The following is a 15,032-nucleotide window of genomic DNA, read 5'->3' as shown; positions in this document are numbered from 1 at the left end:
AGTGGTCATAGAATTCAACTTCCTATTTTCAAAAGCCCTTATGCCAGGTTTTGCTATGTTTCAAGTACCTGGACTATGTTTTATTTATGGGAAGTAACTTACCTTGGCCCTTCATGCATTAAGATTCAGTCTTGACTCACAGAACTGTCCAGGGATTATAAAAATTTCTAAGATGAATCCATTTTTCTGGCTTTGTGCATGAGAGAAACTGATTTAACTGACTTTCACTAGACAATAAGTTTTCTTAAAGGCTATCATCCAATGTGTAAACTAAGTATGATGACTAAGGTTCTCCTTATTCCTAAAGAGCATCAACTGGAGGGCCAGCAGTAAGAGGAACAGTACATGACAGTGAGCATACACCTTGACAGTTGACAGTTGCTACACTGTTCTTTCTCAGCCTTCCAGGGTTGGCTCTGAGCCACAGTTGAAGATGGCAGGGATTTGCTATCAATAATCAAGCACAATGGAGCTTTCTCTAACATTGGTTCCTGTTATCATTAATCAAAGACATAATATATGCCAGAACTAAGAAAAGTGTTAAATGTTCATTAATTCTTGGTCTATTCCCTCTCTTCATTTGAAAGATAAAGGACACAAATATACAATGAAAAGTGTTTCATGGGGAATGAGAGGAGTGAGTAGTCTTCCTGGGGTTGGGGATGAACTAGAAAAGTAGACTTCCACTATACAGCCCTGGGAACACCAAGTCCAGATTTCAAGTGTCTACTGGGCAGACACAAGTCCAAGTTATAATGAAAACTCAAGCTTACCTAAGCACCCGTAATTTACATCCTTTGCATTTCAAGGCTTCACATAAGGTCTTTAGTCCATTGACTCCTAAATCAGTTTCTTTCAGGTCAAGATGTGTCACCTTCTTATTGGAAGCCAAGAAAGTAAAATCCTGACAGCCATTCAGGAAATCGACAGCTCTGAATCTTCAAAAGAAATATATGCAGCATGATTATATAATTATCTCCACCCACAGTTTTATCATCTTCAATTCTTATTCTCATCTCTTCTCTGACTCTTGGGTTTCTCATACTCCAGGGTAAAGCTCCAAACAGAAAGTTCCAGAGAACTGCTACCACCACCACCACCAAACACCACCACCAAGGCTACCACATAGCTTTGGGTTTGTAGCCTGACAACTGACATTCTCAATTAATTTGACATTACTGGAGATGGAAATGGAAATGAAAATCTATCAGGGAAGTTAGCCTCTCAACTTTTGGGAATGACTACCACAATTATCCAGGTTACTCCAAATTCTGCGATGATAACATCAACTTACAACACTTAAATCCTTTCTATAATCAAAAGTAAATACACAAAATCATCTACCACATGTCTATCATTAGCAACATATACTGTTGCAGATATGCCATCATTCTGTGGGCTTAAGTATACAGAGGGTAGTATAGGTAATAAAGTTCATCTCCTGATTTTTCTTTACTTCCTCCTAAATGCATTTTCATTTAATATACTTGATTTTTCTGCAGTGCCTCTTATAGACCAGAATTCCATCTGTCCATACTTCACCTTAACTAGTAAGCCCCTGGAAACCACTTCCTTTCCAGCTCATTACCCAGCAGTCTTCCTCCATTCCCTCTCTCTCTAGCTTAGTGCCCTCAAGAAAGTACTTTTGCCCATTTACACAGCTAACCATCTTCCCCAACTCATTTTGTAAGTATATTAGAAGCAACTTTGTTTTCAGGGGAAAAACGACTTACCATCAAGAAGCCTAATTGAGAACAGTCACCATGATATCATCCCTTAGAGGGACCCTTCTGTTTTATAAGAAACTACCCAAAAGGTAGCATCAATTATTTATATTTACACCAGTGACATTTGGGGAAAACAATGTGAGGGAGATGCTCAGAGATGAGTAAAAAGGACTCATACATCCAGTGGCCTCTCCTTATCTATAGGCTTAGATATGCTTAAAATATGACACCAGAGTTCTCAAAAAATTAGATTCTAGGGGAGAATATTTGGTAGGAAGCTAGAACATTCTTAATTGAGCCTCAAAACCACATGCTGACTGCTACTACAACCATTGCAATCTTTCCCAGAACAAATGAACTCATATTCCCATATCCCCAGGCATCTCCATTTTTCTCTGTTCTTAGAATACTTTGTACAGTGATTGTTAAGTACAATCACATATCACTTCATCACTTAATGAAAAAAATATTTTTAGAATATTTCATGATCTTGGCCTTGGGCGAGCAGTTATACTTACTCAAATGGATCTAGGTCACTAGACAACAAGAGTTATGGGTCCCCTACCATCCCTCATTGACAACAAAGCCTTTGTGTGTCATATGATAGTTTCTATTTGCTACTGTTTTCCCCTAACAAGTAGAAGGTAAGACAAAGAAAGATGGTGGAAGACCCCCATTAAAAATTTCTCATGTGTCAGAGAGTGGTGAGGTATGCTTTTAATTGCCCTACTCTGGAGGCAGAGGTAGGTGGTATCTTGAGTGTGAGGCCAGTCTGATTTACAGAATGAGTTCCAGGGCTATACAGAGAAAGCCTGTCTCAAAATACCAGCCTCCCCACTCCCCCATGCAAGACTTACATTAGTTTTTGTAGTTTACACTTTGGGTGACTTAATTCTTCATTCAAAATTTTCATCAATGATTCATCAAGTCTGCTTTCATACAGATCCATTTCTATCAGGGACTCATTTGTATGAAGCACAGAAAACAGATCTTGCCAGTAGTGAATGACTTGAACAGCAGCACCCTCAAGGCTGCATAATTGAAAAAAAAAAAAGAAAGAGTCACTTTTGCCTTAGAAGATGCTATTGGATAAAAATATGCTATGAAAGAGCATTAGGTACATCTTTGCTAGGGAGAGTCCACCAGACACCTTCTCTGGCTGGCCCAAGACTATTTATCCAGCCTCACTCCCTTATCCATTCTCATCCATTTTCCTGAACACATATGAAATAAAAACTACTCACTTGGTAGCAAGAAACTTAGGGGGGAAGGAGTCTGATCTACATTATCTGTGTGTGTGTTTTTTGTTTTGTTTTGTTTTGTTTTTAAATTTTGAGTTAGAGTCTCCCTGTGTATCTATCCCAGCTAGTCTAGAACTTGGTATATAGACCAACCTGACCTCAAACTAACAGATCTGCCTCTGTAGTGCTGAGATTAAAAGTGTGATCAACTATATCCAAGCTTATGTATCTGCTTTCCTGTAGGTATATGTGCCACTGTATGCACTCCTGTGGACACCAGAAGACAATCTCAGGTGTTGTTCCTCCGGTGGATTATTTTGTTTATGAGACAAGGTTTCCTCACTGGCCTAGAAAAAGCCAAAGAGGCTAGGCTAGCTGGCTAATGAGTTCCAGTAATCTGCTTGAGTCTGTCTTCCCTGGCATTGTGATTATACATTCATGTTGCACCATGATTACACATGCATGTCACTCTGCAATGTGATTTTAGGTGGTAAAATGTTTTAATGTTTAAGGTAGATGCTTTACCAATTGATCTCTCCCCAGCCCTTTGTATTGTAATGAATTGAAATGAATGAGGCTGGGTGTTGCTTAATGGTATTTATCTAGTATGTTTTAAGATGCTGGGGTTTTGAGTCCCAACCTTGGGGAAGGGAAATTTAATAAATGATTAACTGCACAGTGGTGAGCTATGGAGATCTTAATTTTTGGAAACCATTCAAGAGGTTCCTATTTACAAACACCTTAGACAAATGGTGAGCTAGACAGAAACTTGTCACATCTAATAAGCTGTGACAACTGGCAGCTACATGAGCAACAATCTGCATAATGGATATTATCTGTTTTCTAGACCAACACCAATGTGCCTCAGTTTTGGAATTTTAGGAATTGTAACATAAAACCTACGTAAGAGTTCACAATTCCCTTGGTACCAGAATAAAATTGGATAATATGTTAAGCATCTTATTTACCATAGAACTGTATGCCACATAATAAGCTTTTACTTTTAGTTAAATATAGAAATTTTATAGTTCATTATCTTCTCACAGATTTAGGATCAGAAAAGACAACTTCCTGAAAGGGAAAGGTTAAATTCACACATAGAACAGCATAGTGTAGGGGAACAGAGGACAGGTAGACAACCTGTGTATATGCCTCAGCAAGAGAGTTCTAGATGGATTATCTAAACATAACTTCCATACAGTAGCTAAGCAATGTTTTCTTCTGTAAAATTTAATTCCTTCATTACTAGTAAACTCAACACTTACCACATTTCAGCTGTGTCCAACATATTTTTCAAGTCTGCCCTTGCTGTCAGTCTCATAGTCTTTAGAGTGTGGCAGTGCTTAAGACAGAATGAATATATACGCAACTGGGGTTCTTCGTCAACCCTCACGATAATCTTTTGGAAATACATCAGTGCCTGAGTGATGAATTCTTGATCTTGAGTCTCATATATACAGTGGAGCAAGTCTTGAAATCTCAGCTGTGATAGAGAAGAGTCATCCTTTTCTAATCCTTCCAGACATGCAAGTAACTCTTCTCTTACCTCCATGGATATTGTAAGGTTGAAAGTTTCCTCCAGTTGTCGTACTCTGTCTTTATTTAGTAGACCAAACAAAAAGCATTTCATCTGTTCCAAATGAGGGTCATGAATGTGGTTGCTTTCAAGCAACAGATACAAGTTTTCAAAAGGTTCAGAGGGATAGTCTTGTTCTTCTAAATTCTCTCTCAGCAAGTAAAAAAGAGCTGCAAAAAACTCCTGAACATGGAGGTGAGTGAACATGTAGCAGTTTTCATACTCAGTGTCTTGCTGAAGAACCTTTGCATCCAGGAAAAGCAAAATGTCCTCTCTGGTTAATTCATGCTTTCGGAGATTTTGCTGGTAAAGCACATGCTTCATTGTCCAGATGCCTTCAACAGCAGCCTTGCACAGGCTCCTCAACAGGGTTTCATTGGGCAGAGTAACACAGCCCACAGGTATGCGTGGAAATAAGCTGCAGATATAGTATGTGAACAGAGCCGTGCTGGTTTTGCAGGTCTCTTCAACACGGCCACCTTTCTCCACTTGTCCCTTGAGAACAGCACAGATCATCTGGCACATGTGGCACACGTGGCACATGTGGAAAAGCCTCCAATTCATTCTTAGTGAATAAATTGCACTCGTAGCCCATGCCTTATCTTTCAACAAATGGTGAATATAGTCCATCCTTGCATTCTTAGACAGCCCTGACAGCTTTACACGTTGAGGTTTTTGCAATAAAGGCACTAGTCGCTTCCAAGCTGTGGATCTTGTCGCTACTAATAAGTAGGACTCAGGAAGCATCACTTTCCTCAGCAAACTACTAATGAGAAAAGACACTGGGGAGATCTGGGTCCAGTCTTTACACAGTGCAAACTGTGGCTCTTCAAAGGAGAAATCCAGTTCATCAAAACTATCGATTATAAAGAGGAGACTGCTGGGTTTAGACAGGACCTGTTCAATGGGGCCCTCGCTGCTAGGCCAGTGCTTTGATATTAACTGAGCAAAGCTTTTCTCCTTTACTTGGCTAATCTCTTTCCCATTGAGATAAAATACATGGGTAAACTGCTGATAGAGATTGCCATCTGCCCATTCTAAGACTGCCTTTTTCAACAATGTTGTCTTCCCAATTCCAGCAGCTCCTTGAAGGACTACCGTTTGTGGAGCCTCGGAAGTTTGGATATCCTCATCAAATATATGCTGCAGCAGATTTTGGTCTTTAGGTGTAATTACACAATTTAAAGTTGCAAATTCTCCATGCAAAGAGGTCTTATACCACATAGTAAAAATGTTTTCCTTTATTACAGTTCTGTAGTCTATTCCATCATCTAAGTCAGTTAGAATGGACAAGAACCAAAGACACACATGATCAAAACAATTTTTCTTTAATTTCAATGTTAAGATTCTCACTGCCCACCCATCCCCTTCTCTGTCCATCCTTCCCTCTTACTCTCAGCCATATAGGTATTAGGAATTGAACCCAGGTCCTTCTGTAAGAGCAGCAAGTGCTTGTAACTACTTAGCTCTTTCTTTAGACCTCCAGGTTAACTGTTGACTAGGCATTTCTAAATACTGTACTCTTGAAATCCCAAGTCAATATGGTTTTGGGTCTAACTTTGGCTATAACTCCAGTTCTATTGACTTTGAATGACTGATAACAGTGGTACATTGAAAGTAAACCGTTCAACTGAGTAATGGTCCTTAGAAACTAACCCTGCTATCATTAAGTTAAAAAACATATACAAAAACTGACCAAAGTCTTTGTCCTCACTCACGGTTTCCTCTTTAGAAGCTTCGTATTCCATCTCATCATCCTCAGTCTTCATGGTCTTTGGTGTTCCTGAAATAGGTTCCAAGAGGACCATGAGATTTACCAGAAATAGAGCTTTAGGAATGGTTAAAATGGGGCCAGAATTGTTCTGAGTTGTGAATCCATGACTATCTGGGTGTAGCAGTGAATTAGTTAAACCACTTTGGCTCCCAGCTCACCCTGTACCTGCCCAAGTGTTCTGGATTCACGAATGAAGGACACACACACACAGCTAATTTAGATATGCCTTGATTAACTCTATGGCTGGCAACTTCTAGACCTCCCTGGCTAGCACACACTGCCCTCCAGTATTCCTGAGTTAACATCTTAAAATCTATATTTCATCTCTGCTACCCCAGACCTAACTCAGGGAATGGCCCCTAGGGCCACTTTCCCAGAATCTTACATGCTGGTGGGCCTTTAAATCTGTTCTCCTTGCTCTCCTGTCATGCTGCTTCTCCTCTTTCCCTCTCTGTCTCTTGACCATGTATACTAAAGGTCCGGCCTCCATCTCCCTGCTCAGCCATTGGTTGTACAGCAATTCTTTATTACCAATTGAAGCCAGCTGGGGGCAGCAGGCCCTCAGTGTTTGGAAGCACAGCTTTTGGGCAATGAATTAAGACAAAGCATTAGAAACGAATTCCTAACATGTGGGTTTAGAGCCAAGAGCTCTAGTGGTACAAACTCTAGGGTGAACTTTTGTCCCCTCTCTGCTCCAACATCAGACACAAAATCCCCCTGTGCAATAGAATCAATAAAGAAAATCAAACTAAGGGAAATCTGGATGTGAAAAATTTAGTAACCCAGAGACATTAGAGGAAAGCTTCGCCAACAGAATAGAGATGGAAGACAGAATCTCAAGCATTCTAGACATGGTAGAAGAAATGAATACTTTGGTCAATGAAAATGTTAAATCTAAAAAAAAAAAAGAAAAAAAATTCTGGCATGCTCTCCTGAAATCTGGGACACTGTGAAAACACCAAATCCAAGGATAATAGGAATAGAGAAGGAGAAGAAACCCAAGTCAAAGACACAGAAAATATTTTCCAAAATATCAAATCCTATAGAATAAAAAATGACTAACAACCTATCAAGTACAAGAAGCATATAGGACACTAAATAGATGGTAAACAAAAACAAAAACAAACAAAAACAAAAACAAAAAAACCCTCTCAGCAATACTAATGTGTTAAATGTAAAGAATAAAGGTTATTTAAAGCGTCAAGGGAAAAAGACCAAGTAACTAGCATAAAGGCAGACCTATTAGAAATACACCCGACTTCTCAATGGAGACATTAAAAGCTTTAAGTGCCTGAACACAGACTATAAGACCAAAGATGCCAGACACAGAGAGACAGAGACCTACACCCAGACATGCCCAGATACACCCACACAGACAGAAAGACAGACACACACAGATACCCAGAAAGACTGAGACCCACACCCAGACACACATACACGGAGACTAAGACCTATACGCATGCACGCACCCAGCGAGACAGACAGCGAGACAGACAGCGAGAGGACAGAGACAGACAGACAGAGGACAGAGACAGACAGACAGAGGACAGAGACAGACAGACAGAGGACAGAGACAGACAGACAGAGGACAGAGACAGACAGACAGAGGACAGAGACAGACAGAGGACAGAGACAGACAGACAGAGGACAGAGACAGACAGACAGAGGACAGAGACAGACAGACAGAGGACAGAGACAGACAGAGAGAGGACAGAGACAGAGAGGACAGAGAATCAGAGACCCATCCCCAGACACACACACACACACACACACATTAGAGATCCACCCAGAGAGAGAAAGAGACCCACCCCAGACACAAACACAGACGGAAACCCACTCCCTCCCTCCCACCCAGAGAGAGAGAGAAAGAGAGAGAGATACCAATCCATCCCCACAACAGATGGATGGAGACCCACCACCATGACAGACAGACAGACTCACTCCCCTATGACAAGACAGATGGAGACCCAACTCCCTATGACAGACAGATAAATGGAGACCACCCCTCACAACAGATAGTCATACCTCCCTCCCCTAACAGATGAACACCCCCCAACAGACAGCCACCCCACACATGACTGACAGCCCACCCCTAAGACAACCCCCCCCTCCCCCATGACAGACAGGACAGACAATAGGAATCACAAACACTTCTCATTGATTGCTCTTCACAGAGGTCTCATTTCCCCAATAAAAAGACACAGATTAACCGAATGGGTTAAAAAACCAAATCATGATCTGTTCTCCTGCTGCAACCAAGAAACATACCTTAACATCAAGGATAGAGATCACCTCAGGGTACAAGATGGACAAAGATATTCTAAGTAAATGGCCAAAAGAAGCAAACTGATACAGCTACTTTAATATTTGACAAAATAGACTTCAAAACTAATAAGAAATATGAAAGGATACTACATATACAAAGAAAAAATTCACCAAGAGGACATTGCTATTCTAAACACCTATCCCCAGAGACTTAAGAGTACCCAAATTGTAAAAGAAACACTACTAAGCTTAAATCACATATGGACACTTCATTCCCCTACTACTGCCAATAGACAGACCATGTACACGAAAACCAAACAGGAATGCCGGAATTAACTAACATTTTAAACCAAACGATCCTAAAAGATCTCAGAACATCTCACCTACACACAAAAGAATATACCTTCTTTTTAGCACCTCATGAAACTTTCTCCTAAACTGGCCACATACTAAAGACACCAAGCAAGTCTCAGCATATACAAGAAATTTGAAATAACACCTGTCCTATGTGACAACCACGGCTTAAAGCTAAATAACAATAGAAACCAGAACGTTTCCAGACTCTTCATTCAGTAGTGAATTGTTTAGTTGGTTAGTTGTGTCCATATGAAGATGAAAATTGTCCTTTTAAAACCTGTGAAGAATTGTGTCAGAAATTTGCTTGGGATTGCATTGAATTTGTAGATTGCTTTTGGTAGAATGACCGTTTTTGTTATGTTAATCTTAACTGGAAACTAAACAATTCACTACTGAATAAAGAATGGGTCAAAACAGAAATTAAGAAATTAGAGAGACTTTCTAGAATGGAATGAAAAATGAATATACAACATATCCAAAATTATGAGACACAATGAAGATTGTTCTAAGAGGCAAGTTCATAGCATTAAGAACATAAAAAATTGGAGAAATCTCATACTAGTAACAGCATTCCTAAAAGCTCTAGAACAAAAAAGAAATCCCACCCAAAGGGAGTAGATGGCAAGAAATAATGAAAATCAGAGTTGAAATCAATAAAATAAAATTGAAAAGCAATACAAAGAATCAATGAAACAAAGAGTTGGTTCTTTGAGAAAAATCACAATATTGACAAGCCCTTATGCAAATTAAAAGGCAAAGAGAATATCCAAATGAACTGAATTAGAGAGAAGGGGACTATTAACAACATACATTGAGGAAAGAGAAAACCATAAGATAATACTGTAAAAAGCAGTACCTCAACAAAATTGGAAAATCTAAAAGAAATGGATATTTGATCCACAGCACCTATCGAGGGAAATTTGGGTCAAACAATTTAAACAGGTCCATAATCCCTAGGGAAACCAGTCAAAAAATTCTACCAAAAAACCAAACCAAACAAAACCTCAGAACCAGATGGTTTTTAGCTTGGAATTCTACCAGACTTTCAAAGAGTTAATGTCAGTACTCCTCAAATTATTCCACAAAATAAAAAGAGCGAACATTGCCCGATTTGTTTTTATGAGGCCACAGTAGCCTGATATCCAAACTCCATAAAGATCTAATAGAGAATTACAGATCAATTTTCCTTATGAACATAGATACAAAAAATTCTCAGTAAAGTATTTGCAAACCAAATCCAAGATCATCAAAAGGTCAGCATCATAAAACAGGCTTCATACCAGAGATGCAGGGATGGATCAAAATAAGTAAATTAATAAATGTAATTCATCATAACAAACCTGGAACAACTTTATAAGATCTCACTACCTGCAGAAAAGGCCTTAGACAAAATCCATCATTCCCTCACAATAAAAGTCTTGGAGAGGTTAGGGATACAATGCACAATGTTGGAGAGAAACTCAAAGTAAATCCACTAAAATCAGAGACAAGACAAGATTGTCCTCTCTGTATATACCTTTTCAATATTGTACCTCAAGTCTTAGCTAGAACAACTAGACATCAAGGGTCACAAATTGGAAAGGACAAAGTCAAAGTATATTCATTTACTGATGCTACAATAGAATAGTATACATCAGTGATCCTATAAATTCTACTGGAAACTCCTACACCCGATGAGCAGTTTCATTAAAGTAAACAGATACAAAATTAAGTCACAAATCTGTAGCTTTCCTATATTAACATGACAAGTGGTGGACTGAGGCAGACATCAGGGAAACATCTTTGACAACACCCACAAATACAAAATAACTTGGGTTGAATCTAACCAAGCAAGTAAAAGACTTGCATGATAAAACTTCAAGTCTTTGAAGAAAGAAATTGAGGATCTCAGAAGATGGAAAGATCTCCCATGCTTATGGATCAGTAAGATTAACATAGCAAAACCAGCCATTCTACCAAAAGCAATCTATTAATTCAGTGCAATCCCAAGCAAATTTCTGGCACAATTCTTCACAGGTTTTAAAAGGACAATTTTCATCTTCGTATATGTCTTAGTCAGGGTTTCTATTCCTGCACAAACATCACGACCAAGAAGCAAGTTGGGGAGGAAAGGGTTTATTCAGCTTACACTTCCATACTGCTGTTCATCACCAAGGAAGTCAGTACTGGAACTCAAGCAGGTCAGGAGGCAGGAGCTGATGCAGAGGCCATGGAGGGATGTTCTTTACTGGCTTGCCTCCCCTGACTTGCTCAGCCTGCTCTCTTATAGAACCCAAGACTACCAGCCCAGAGATGGTCCCATGCACAAGTGGCCTTTCCCCCTTGATCACTAATTGAGAAAATGCCTTGCAGTTGGGTCTCATGGAGGCATTTCCTCAACTGAAGCTCCTTTCTGTGTGATAACTCCAGCTGTGTCAAGTTGACATAAAACTAGCAAGTACAATATGGAAACAAACACACACCAGCTAACCAACCAACAAAACAAACAACAAAACCCAAATGCCCGGATAGCTGAAAAGTAAAAGAACTGCAACAGTATCATCATTCCTGATTTCAAGTTGTGTTAGAGCTATAGTAATAAAAATAGTATAGTATTGGCATAAAAACAGACATGCTGACCAGTGGATCAGACCCACATAAATCCACACCAATGAACATCTGATTTTTGACAAAGATGCCATAAATACACTGGAAAAAAAAAAGACAACATCTATCGACAAATGGTGCAGGTCAAACTGGATGTCTGTATGTAGAATGCAAATTGATCCACACATAACACTCTGCACAAGACTCAACTCAAAATGGGCCAAAGACCTCAACATAAAATCAGATACACTGTCATACAGGTCTTTCACTTGCTTGGTTAGAGTTACATTAAGATATTTTATATTATTTGTGGCTATTGTAAAGGGTGTTTCCCTAATTTCTTTCTCAGCCAGTTAATCATTTGTACAAAGGAGGGCTAATTTTTTGAGTTGATTTTGTATCCACCCACTTTACTGAAGGTGTTTTATCAGCTGTAGAAGTTCTCTGGTAGAATTCTGGAGGTCATTTATGTATACTATCATATCATCTGTGAACAGAGATACTTTGAATTCCTTTCCAATTTGTGTCCCCTTGATCTCCTTTAGTTCTCTTGTTGCTCTAGCTAGAAATTTAAGTACTATATTGAATAGATGTGGAGAGAGTGGGAGTCCTGAGCATGAATGAGTAGGTCTCTGTATTGATATCTGTTTCATGTGCCTTTTCTTGGGATCTTTTACTTCTGGTTTGCCTTGTCCTGTTCAAAAGTGTTAGCTTTTGTTTTATTATCCATTGTTGTTTCTTCAAGCCTGTTTGTTTTCAAATGAGAAAAGGGGATGGATTTGGAGATAGAGGAGGTAGGGAGAAACTAGAGTAGTAGAGGCAGGGAAAACCACAATCAAGATATATGATGTAAAAAATGTTTTCAGTAAAAGGAAGAATACTTTTCTAAAATCAATCAGCCTTGACTATATTGTACCGGACTATACTTCGTTTTTCAGGATTTATTATTCCTAGCTCTGCCACTTTCTAATTAGAAACATTTAGAAAGGCAACCCATCTCTCTGACTTTCAGTCTACCCTTCTCCAAAGAAATGACATCAGCAACATCTTCAGAGGACTCATGTGGATCAAATGTAGTATATGCTTCATGTGTCATCCAGCATACAACAGGCATGTGTGCATAAATCTTTCTTTGTCCCTTTCTCCCCTACTCTCATCATATGACATTGAGTTCAGTCTTATATAAACATTGTGGTTACAATCCTATTAGCAGGTATTACTCTTAAAGTGCACTCAATTGGAATATACTGCCATCTTCTCCTATGCCATTCTGATAAAATAAAACCCACATATAAGCACTGTGGGTCTGTTACTACCTCACAAACATTTTATGAAGCTATTTCTCAACACCACAATTTTCTCAGTAATTTCAGATTTAAATATCAGAAAAAGCCTTTTACATCCTTGATTATGACTTTCAATGACTCAAGTGTTTCTCTTATTTTCACTGTAGGCTTGATTTCACTTGACATCACTCAAGCTTTTAACTTTCAACCCCCATTAATCCATTTCCTACTAATATCTTAAATTAATTGATGGGCCCCATGTCTTTCCAGTGTAATAGCTATTCAAATCCTGCTAAATCCTAGTGCTCTGAGGGCCCTCCCTTACCTAGTAACCAACTTGGCCCCTTTCTTTTTTGTGAATTAAAACATGGATCTTACTTTGTGCTTTAAAACTCATTTTATGTGTATGAGTGTTCTGTCTATCTAGAGTCACAGGCAGTTGCTAGCTGATATGTAGGTGTTGGAAATTGAACTCAAGTGCTATGGAAGAGCAATTGATCCATCCCTCTTAGTCCTATTTTTAAGACAGGGTTTCTCTGTGTAACAGTCCTGTCTGTCCTGGAACTTTCTCTGTAGACCAGGCTGGCCTTGAACTCAAACTCACCTGCCTCTGCCTCCTGAGGCTCACGTAACCACTGTCATGTGGGGCATGTAACTTCAAATATAAAATGTCCCAAAACACGATATCCAAAATATATAAAGAACAAGAAATTATATATGGACAAACCAAATTTTTTAAAAATTAAGTAAAAATAAACTCAACTGAAAAATGGCATATAGAGCTAAATAGAATTCTCAACAGACTAATCTCTAGTGGCTGAGAAACACCTAAATGTTCAGCATCTTTAGTCATCAGGAAAATGCAATCAAAACAACTCTGTGTTCTTGCACACTTCAGAATGGCTAAGATAAAAAACTCAAAGGACAGTTCATGCTAGTGTGGATGTGGAGCAAGGGGAACATTCCTCCATTCCTTCTGGGAGTAAAAACTTAGAACCACCACTTTGGAAGTCAATTTGGCAGGTTCTTGGATAATTGGGAATAGGTCTACCTCAAGTCCCAGCTATACTAGTGGGCATATAACCAAAAGATGCTCTATTATACCACAATGACACTGGCTCAACTATGTTCATAGCAGCTTTACTTGTAATAGCCAGAAACAGGACACAATCCAGATGTCCCTCAACCAAAGAACGAATAAAGAAATGTGTTTCATTACAAAATGGAATACTAAGCTATTAAAAAATATTATGGAATTTGCAGGTAAATGGATGAAACTAGAAAAGATAGTCCTGACTGAGGGAACCCATCAGAAAGACAAACATGATATGTACTCACAATAAGTAGATATTAGTCATTAAGTACAGGACAACCATCTACAGACCCAAAGAAGCTAAGAAACAAGGGCCCAATGGGGGATGCTTGAATTTCACTGAGAAGAGGAAATAAAATAAATATTGGGGTGGATGGAGGGAGGGAACTGGGTAGGAGAGGGATTGATAGAACTGGAATTGGTGGTTGTGGTGGCATTTCTGGGACTAGCTGGAGATCTAGGACAATGGAAACTCTAAGGGTTGTGTGACCCTAGCTAAGACTCCTAGCAGTAGGGGATATGCAACCTGAAATGGTCATCTCCTATAACTAGGCAAGACTTCCAATGTTGGGATGGGGACATCCACCCTGCCACAAAACCTTAGATTCACAATTTTTCCTTACAAGATATTCAGTGATAAAGGAGCAGGGATGGCCAATGACTGGCCCACTTTGAGACTCATGCCATGAGAGAGCACCTACCCTCACACTATTAATGATATTCTGTTCTACTTGTAGGCAGAAGCCTAGCATAGCTGCTGTCTGAGAAGCTTCACCTAGCAGCTGACAGAAACAGATGCAGAGACTCACAGTCAATTATTAGTCAGAGAATCTTGTGAAGAGGGGGAGGAAGAATGGAAGGAGCCAGAGGGGTCAAGGACACCACAAGGAAACCTACAGAATCAACACTAACCAGAGTCCATAGGGGCTCACTGAGCCTGAACCACCAACCTGAAGGTATGCATGGGATGGACTTAGGACCCCTATACATATGTAACGGATGTGAAGCTTTGTCTTCATATAGAACCCCTAACATGAGCAGGGGCTGTCTCTGCCTGCTGCCTGCTGTCTTTGTCAGGGTTTCTATTCCTGGACAAAACATGACCAAGAAGCAAGTTGGAGAGGAAA

At 39.4% G+C, this 15,032-nt stretch overlaps 1 protein-coding gene across 2 annotated transcripts in view; it reads right to left on the bottom strand.

Annotated features, from left to right (window-relative positions):
• Nlrp14 (NLR family, pyrin domain containing 14) overlaps positions 1–15,032 on the bottom strand; it is an 84,649-nt gene that overhangs the window by 10,618 nt on the left and 58,999 nt on the right. For both annotated transcript variants that reach the window (XM_011241938.2, NM_001002894.2), the window contains 4 exons: positions 6,241–6,327; positions 4,234–5,815; positions 2,585–2,758; positions 774–938 (listed from right to left, as the gene is read on the bottom strand). In XM_011241938.2, the coding sequence (XP_011240240.1) occupies positions 774–938; positions 2,585–2,758; positions 4,234–5,815; positions 6,241–6,313 (1,994 nt within the window). In that variant the 5' untranslated portion in view covers positions 6,314–6,327. The remainder of the gene's footprint in view (positions 1–773; positions 939–2,584; positions 2,759–4,233; positions 5,816–6,240; positions 6,328–15,032) is intronic.

The sequence above is a fragment of the Mus musculus genome, chromosome 7 (assembly GCF_000001635.26).
Source record: "Mus musculus strain C57BL/6J chromosome 7, GRCm38.p6 C57BL/6J".
In the NCBI taxonomy this organism is placed as follows: Eukaryota; Metazoa; Chordata; class Mammalia; order Rodentia; family Muridae; genus Mus; species Mus musculus.
This window is presented reverse-complemented; position numbering and strand designations above follow the sequence as displayed.